General features: G+C 38.2%; 1 protein-coding gene across 1 annotated transcript; it reads left to right on the top strand.

The window, feature by feature from the left end:
• Window positions 1–2,229: 2,229 nt before the first annotated feature.
• On the top strand, window positions 2,230–3,162 carry LOC128051272 (olfactory receptor 7A17-like). Its single transcript, XM_052643800.1, has one exon. It carries the CDS (start codon window positions 2,230–2,232, stop codon window positions 3,160–3,162), a length of 933 nt encoding a protein of 310 aa, XP_052499760.1.
• The last annotated feature ends 5,349 nt before the right edge of the window (window positions 3,163–8,511 follow it).

Genomic DNA, 8,511 nt, shown 5'->3' with positions numbered 1-8,511 from the left:
AGTCGGACATGACTGAGCAACTGAACTGAACTGAGTGCAATTAGGAAAGGAAATCAACACTGCATACACACTGGAAGGTCTATTGCTGAAGCTGAAGCTCCAATACTTTAGCTACTTGAAGACTTGAAGACCCAATTATTGGAAAAGACCCTGATGCCAGGAAAATTTGAAGGTAAAACGAGAAGAGGGCACCAGAGAATGAGATGGCTAGATAACATCACCAACTCAATGGATATGAATTTGAGCAAACTCTAGGAGATAGCGAAGTACAGGGAGCCTGGCATGCTGCAGCCCATGGGGTTGCAAAGAGTCAGACAGGACTTAGCAACTGAAAATCAACAACAAAGTGTAATCAGAAAGGCTGTGGCTGAGAAAGACATGGAAATACTGCAGTGCTGGAGGCCATTGTGTGTGTGTGAGAGAGAGACACTTGTGGAGTGTGACCAGTCTTCAGAACAAGAGTACAAGGACTCATACATTTCAAGATGATTCTCACAGTCCTGGGACCAGAATTCAAACAGAGGAGGTACTAAGGAAGGGAGCTGTTTCTTTTTTAAAATATTGACTGATTGATTGATTGACTTGGCTGTGCAGAATCTTCATTGCAGCCTATGAGATCTTTAATTGTGGAATGTGAACTCTTAGTCGTCTCATGTGGAATCTAGTTCCCTGAACAATGATCAAACCCTGGCCCCCTGCATTGTAAGCAAGAGTCTTAGCCACTGGATCACCAGAGGAGTCCCCTGGGGACCCTTTAGCAACATGATGAATTAAATGCAAGTTGTAGTATGGAACAGGAAATGCCTGTACCTTGGGGTATCAGCAGTGGCAGAGAGACCACCTCCCTCCTCAACATGTGGGACACCAACTCTCCTCAGCCTTTCAGGTTCATTCACTTGTAACACTGCTTCTCTTTTTCTCAGTTGAGCACAGGAAACAAGCACCTTCTTTAAGGCCTTTGCCCTGGTCGTCCCTTCTGCTGGGCACACATGTCCCCACATAGACCCAATCTCTCCTTTGTGCCTGTTGTTAGTTTCATCACAGAATCTGTCACCATAGGATGATATATAATTTTAGTCTATTTAGTCATTTTCTTATTTTATATCCTGATTCATTTTTTCAGTTTATTTTTAGTTGGAGGATAATAATTACTTTATGATGTTGTGCTGGTTTCTGCTATACAATAATGTGAATCAGCCAGTAGTATACATGTATCACCTCCTTCTTGAGCCTCCCTCTCACCCCACTCCATCCCACCCCTCTAGGTCATCACCGAGCACAAGGCAGGACTCCCTATGTTATGTAGCAGCTTCTCACTAGCTATCGATTCTACACATGATAGTATAAAGATGTCAATGTTATTTTCTCAATTCGTCCCCCTGCTTCCCCTGATGTGTTCACAAGTCCATTCTCTACGTCTGCATCTCTATTTCTACACCTCAGATAGGTTCGTCTGTATCATTTTTCTAGATTCCATATATATGCATTAATGTGCAATATTTATTTTTCTCCTTCTGACTTACTTCACTCTATATAACAGGCTCTAGATGTGTCCACTACCCTTCAGTTGACATAAATTAGTTGCTTTTGATGGCTGAATGATATTCCATTGTGTAAATATACCACAACTTCTTTATCCATTCATCTGTCCATGGACATCTAGGTTGCTTCCATGTCTTGGCTACTGTAAATACTGCTGCAATAAACATTCAGGTACATGTGTTGTTTTGATTTATAGCTTTCTCAGGTTATATACACAGTTGTGGGATTGTGGAGTCATATGGTAGTTTTATTTCCAGTTTTTTTTTAAGGCATCTCTACACTGTTTTCCATAGTGGCTATATCAACTTACATTCCCACCATATATTCATTCTCTATAATTGAAATGAGACTTTGGGGACTTCTGCTTTTTAGCACCTTTTACTCATTGCCTAGACAGTGCTTAAAAACGATAGACTTTGTATTAGATTCTTGAATTACATTATGAAATTCTCATTAAAAGTGCAAAACTCATGACCCTTATGGTAAAAGCTAGTTGGGAAAAAAATTCCACATTATGTGGGGCACAAAGATACCTTCCATGGGGTTATAAAAAATACACAAAATATCAAATTAATATTTGACAACAAAATATAAATTTGAAGCACCATTTTGAATATGTAAGTAATACAAGTTTGTGTGAAAATTAGCCAGGTTATAGCCTTTCTTTTCCAGAAGTCACCTTCCTGCATGGAACCAGACAATGATACGCAACTTCTAGAATTTCTCCTTCTGGGACTTTCAGAGAAAGTAAAAGTACAGCCCCTCATATTTGGGCTTTTCCTCTCCACGTACTTGATCACTATGTTTGGAAACCTGCTCATCATCTTGGCCATCACTTCAGATGCCCACTTGCACACACCCATGTACTTCTTCCTCTCCAACCTGTCCTTTGTGGACATCTGTTTCACCTCCACCACCATCCCAAAGATGCTATGGAATATCTGGACACAAAGCAAAGTTATCAGCTATAAAGAATGCATCACACAGATTTATTTTCTCATCCTCTTTGCAGTGTTGGACATCCTCCTCCTGACCGTGATGGCCTATGACCGCTTTGTGGCCATTTGTCAACCTCTCCACTACATAGTCATCATGAACCCCCAGCTCTGTGGACTACTGGTGCTGATATCCTGGATCATAAGTGTCCTGAATTCCTTATTGCAAAGCTTAATGGTGTTGCGACTGTCCTTCTGCACAAACATTGAAATTCCCCACTTTTTCTGTGAACTCAATCATATGGTCCAACTTGCCTGTTCTGACACTTTTCTTAATAACACAGTGATGTATTTTGCAGCTGTCCTGCTGTGTGGTGGTCCCTTCTTTGGTATTCTTTGTTCATATTCTAAAATAGTTTCCTCTATATGCAGAATCTCATCTGCTCAGGGGAAATATAAAGCATTTTCCACCTGTGTGTCTCACCTCACCATTGTCTCCTTATTTTATTGTACAATGCTTGGAGTGTACCTTAGCTCTGCAGCTACCCACAACGCACACTCAAGTGCAACAGCCTCAGTGATGTACACAGTCATCACACCCATGCTGAACCCTTTCATCTACAGCCTGAGGAATAAAGACATGAAGAGAGCTCTGAAAGCATTGTTTGTGAAGGGAAATATATAAAGGCCAATTATTGTAAAACTGAAGAAGTACCCAAGATTGAAGAGGTCAAAGCCTCAGAGTCAGATATTGTGGCCGTTTGATCAGACTACGAAAGCAGAACTTGCTACTTTTATTTTCTTGAATTTCCATTTCTTTGACTTCAACCTTTCTATCTTAACTTGTAGCTCATTTTAATAAGCTTTCTTCTTCCTTTGACCAGCAAATTTTCCCTTGTTTTATATTTTTTAATTTTTTTTATTGAAGGATAATTGCTTTAGAGAATTTTATTGTATTCTCAACATGAATCAGCCATAGGTATACATATATCTCCTCCCTTTTGAACCTCTCTCCCATTTCCCAGCCCATTCCACCCCTATAGGTTGATACAGAACCCCTGAGGCATACAGCAAATTCCCACTGGCTATCTATTTTACATATGGTAAAGTAAGTTTCCATGTTACTCTTTCCATGCATCTCACCCTCTCCTCCCCTCTCCCCATGTCCATAAGTCTATTCTCTATGTCTGTTTCTCCATTGTTGGCCTGTAAAAAAAAATACTTCAGTACCATTTTTCTAGATTCCATATATATGTGTTAGAATATAAAATGTATCTTTCTCTTTCTGACTCACTTTACTCTGTATAATAGGTTCTAGGTTCATCCACCTCATCAGAACTGACTCAGATGCATTCCTTTTTATGGCTGTGTAATATTCCACTGTGTATATGTACCACAACTTATTCATCCAATCATCTGTCAATGGACATCTAGGTTGCTTACACGTTCTAGCTATTATAAATAGTGCTGCAATGAACAATGGGATACATGTGTCTTTTTAAATTTTGGTTTCCTCAGGGTATATGCCTAGAAGTGGGATTGCTGGGTCATAAGGTGGTTTTATTCCTAGTTTTTTAAGGAATCTCCATACCGTCTTCCATAGAGGCTGTATCAATTTACATTCCCACCAACAGTGCAAGAGCATTCCCTTTTCTCCACATCCTCTCCAGCATGTTTGTAGACTTTTTAATGATGGCCATTCGAACCAGTGTGAGGTGATATCTCATTGTAGTTTTGATTTTCATTTCTGTAACAATGAGTGATGTTGAGCATCTTTCCATGTGTTTGCTAGCCATCTGTATGTCTTCTTTGGAGAAATGTCTGTTTAAGTACGTTTTCCACGTTTTGATTGTTTTTCTGGCATTGAGTTGTATGAACTGCTTATATATTTTGGAAATTAATCCTTTGTCAGTTGTTTCACTTTTAATTATTTTCTCCCATTCTGATAGCTGTCTTTTCACCCTGCTTATAGTTTCCTTTGCCATGCAAAAGCTTTCACGCTTAATCAGGCCCCATTTGTTTACTTTTGTTTCTATTTCCATTACTCTAGGAGGTGAGTCATATAGGATCTTGCTTGATTTATGTCATCGAGTGTTCTCCCTATGTTTTCCTCCAAGAGTTTTATAGTTTCTGGTCTTACATTTAGGTCTTTAATCCATTTTGAGTTTATCTTTGTGTTTGATGTTAGGAAGTGTTCTAATTTCATTCTTTTACATGCAGCTGTCCAGTTTTCCCACCACCATTTATTGAAAAGGCTGTCTTTGCCCCATTCCTCCTTTGTCAAAAGTAGGGTACCCATAGGTGCATGGGTTTATTTCTGGGCTTTCTATCTTGTTCCATTGGTTTGTGTTTCTGTTTTTTGTGCCAGTACCATGCTGTCTTGATGACTGTAGCTTTGTCGTGTAATCTGAAGTCAGGAAGATTGATTCCTCCAGTTCCGTTCTATTTCTCAGGACTGCTTCGGCTATTTGGGATCTTTTGTGTTTCCATATGAATTGTGAAATTTTTGTTCTAGTTCTGTGAAAAATGCCATTGATAATTTCATAGGGATCACATTGAATCTGTAGATTGCATTTGGTAGTATAGTCATTTTCACAGTATTGATTCCTCCTACCCAGGAGCATAGAATATCTCTCCATCTGTTTATGTTGTCTTTATTTAATTCATTAGTGTCTTATAATTTTCTTTGTACAGTTCTTTTGTCTCCTTAGGTAAGTTTATTTCTAGATATTTAACTATTTTTGTTGCAATGGTGAATGAAATTGATTCCTTAATTTCTCTTTCTGATTTTTCATTGTTAGTATATAGAAATGCAAGTGATTTCTATGTGTTGATTTTGTATTCTGCAACTTTGCTAAATTCACTGATTAGCTCTAGTAACTATCTGATGCTATCTTTAGGGCTTTCTATGTACAGTATCATGTCATCTGCAAAGAGTGAGAGCTTTACTTCTTGTTTTCCAATATGGATTCCTTTTATTTCTTTTTCTTCTCTGATTGCTGTAGCTAGGACGTCCAAAACTATGTTTAATAATAGTGGTGAAAGTGGACACCCTTGTCTTGTTCTTGATCATAAGCGGAATGCTTTCAATTTTTCACCATTGGGAATACTGTTTGCTGTAGGCTTATCATGTGTGGCTTTTACTATGTTGAGGTAGGTTCCTTCTATGCTCATTTTTTGAAGAGTTTTTATCATAAATGGGTGCTTAATTTTGTCAAAGGTTTTTTTCTGCATCTGTTGAGATGATCATATGGTTTTTATCTTTCAATTTGTTAATATGGTATATCACATTTGATTGATTTAGATATATTGAAGAATCCTTGCATGCCTGGAATAAACCCAGCTTGATCATGTTGATGTGTTGTTGAATTCTATTTGCTAAAATTTGTTGAGGATATTTGTATCTATGTTCATCTGTCATATTGGCCTGTAGTTTCCTTTTTTGTGTTGTCTTTGTCTAGTTTTGGTGTCAGTGTAATGGTGGTCTCATAGAATGAGTTTGGAAGTGTTCCTTCCTCTGCAGTTTTTTGAAAGAGTTTTAGAAGGCTAGGCATTAGCTCTTCTCTAAATGTTTGATAGAATTCTCCTATGAAGCCATGTGGTCCTGGGCTTCTGTTTGGGGGGAGATTTTTTATCACAGTTTCAATTTTAGTGCTTGTAATTGGCTTATTCATAATTTCTATTTCTTCCTCGTTCAATCTTGGAAGATTAAACTGTTCTAAGAATCTGTCCATTTCTTTCAGGTTTTCCATTTTATTGCCACATAGTTGTTCATAATAATGTCTTATAATCCTTTATATTTCTGCATTGTCTGTTGTAACCTCTCCTTTCTAATTTCTAATTTGTTGGTTTTATTCTTCTCTCTTTTTTTTTTTTCCTTGATTAGTCTGGCTAAAGGTTTGTCGATTTTCTTTGTCTTCTCAAAGAACCAGCTTTTAGTTATATTAATCCTTACTGCTGTTTCTTTCCTTCTTCATTTATTTCTTTCTTTCTTCATTTATTTTTTATTTATTCCTTTTTACGAATTTTGTACTATGGTGTTGGAGAAGACTCTTGAAAGTCCCTTGGACTACAAGGAGATCCAACCAGTCCATCCTAAGGGAGATGAGTCCTGGGTGTTCATTGGAAGGACTGATGGTGAAGCTGAAACTCCAATACTTTGGCCACCTCATGCAAAGAGGTGACTCATTGGAAAAGACCCTGATGCTGGGAGGGATTGAGGGCAGGAGGAGAAGGGGACGACAGAGGATGAGATGGCTGGATGGCATTCCCAATTCGATGGACATGAGTTTGGGTAAACTCCGGCAGTTGATAATGGACAGTGAGGCCTTGCATGCTGCGATTCATGGGGTCACAAAGAGTCGGACATGACTGAGCGACTGAACTGAATGAACTAATTTGGGGGATTTTTTTGTTCTTCTTTTTCCAGTTGTTTTAGGTGTAAAGTTGGTTGTCTATTCGATGTTTTTCTTGTTTCTTGAGGTAAGGTTGTATTGCTATAGACTTCCCTCTTAGAATTGTTCTTGCTGCATCCCATAGGTTTTGAGTTGCCGTATTTTCATTGTCATTTGTTTCTAGAAATACCTTTTATTTCCCTTTAGATTTCTTCAGTAACACGTTGGTTATTTAGAAACATGCTGTTTAATTTCCATGTGTTTGTGCTTTTTATAGCTTTTTTCTTGTGATTGCTGCTGCTGCTGCTGCCGCTGCTAAGTCACTTCAGTCGTGTCCAACTCTGTGCGACCCCATAGACAGCAGCCTACTAGTCTCCTCTGTCCCTGGGATTCTCCAGGCAAGAACATTGGAGTGGGTTGCCATTTCCTTCTCCAATGCATGAAAGTGAAAAGTGAAAGTGAAGTCGCTCAGTTGTGCTTGACTCTTAGCGACCCCATGGACTGGAGCCTACAAGGCTCCTCTGTCCATGGGATTTTCGAGGCAAGAGTACTGGAGTGGGGTGTCATTGCCTTCTCCACTTGTAATTGCTATCTAATCTCATAGTGTTGTGTTCAGAGAATATGCTTAATATGATTTCAGTTTTCTTAAATTTACTGAGGTTTGATTTGTGACCCATGATGTGGTCTATCCTGGAGAATGGTCCATGTGCACTTGAGAAGAAGGTGTATTCTTCTACATCTGGATGGAATGCCTTGATATCAATGAGATCCATCTCATCTAATGTATCATTTAAAACTTGTGTTTCCTTATTAATTTTCTGCTTTGATGATCTATCCATTGGTGTGACGAGTGTTAAAGTCTTCTACTATTATTGTGTTACTGTTAATTTCTCCTTTTATGTCTGTTAGTGTTTGTCTTATGTATTTAGGTTCTCCTATGTTGGGTGCATAGATATTTACAATTATTATGTCTTCCTCTTGGACTGATTCCTTGATCATTATGTAGTATCCTTCCTTATCTCTTGTAATCTTCTTTATTTAATGGTCTATTTTGTCTGATATTAGGATTGATACTCCAGCTTTCTTTTGCTTCCCATTTGCATGGAATATATTTTTCTATCCTCTCACTTTCAGTCTGTATGTGTCTTTAGGTCTGAAGTGAGTTTCTTGTAGACAGCATATATATGGGTCTTGTTTTTGTATCCAATCAGCCAGTCTCTGTCTTTTGGTTGGAGCATTTAATCCATTTACATTTAAAGTAATTATTGATATATATGTTCCTATTGCCATTTTCTTAATTGTTAGGGGGTGATTTTGTAGATCTTTTTTCTTCTCTTCTATTTTCTTGACTGTATAAGTTCCTTTAACCTTTGTTGTAAAGCTGGTTTGGTAGTACTGAATTCTCTTAACTTCTGCTTGTCTGAAAAGCTCTTTATTTCTCCATCAATTTTGAATGAGATCCTTGCCAGGTACTGTAATCTTGGTTGTAGATTTTTCCCTTTCCTTCTTTAAATATATCCTGCCATTCCCTTATGGCCTGCTGAGTTTCTGCTGAAAGATCAGCTGTTAAGCGTATGGGGTTTCCCTTGTATATTACTTGTTGCTTCCCCTTACCGCTTTTAATACTCTTTCTTTGTGTT

The sequence above is a fragment of the Budorcas taxicolor genome, chromosome 7, assembly GCF_023091745.1.
Source record: "Budorcas taxicolor isolate Tak-1 chromosome 7, Takin1.1, whole genome shotgun sequence".
In the NCBI taxonomy this organism is placed as follows: Eukaryota; Metazoa; Chordata; class Mammalia; order Artiodactyla; family Bovidae; genus Budorcas; species Budorcas taxicolor.
This window is presented reverse-complemented; position numbering and strand designations above follow the sequence as displayed.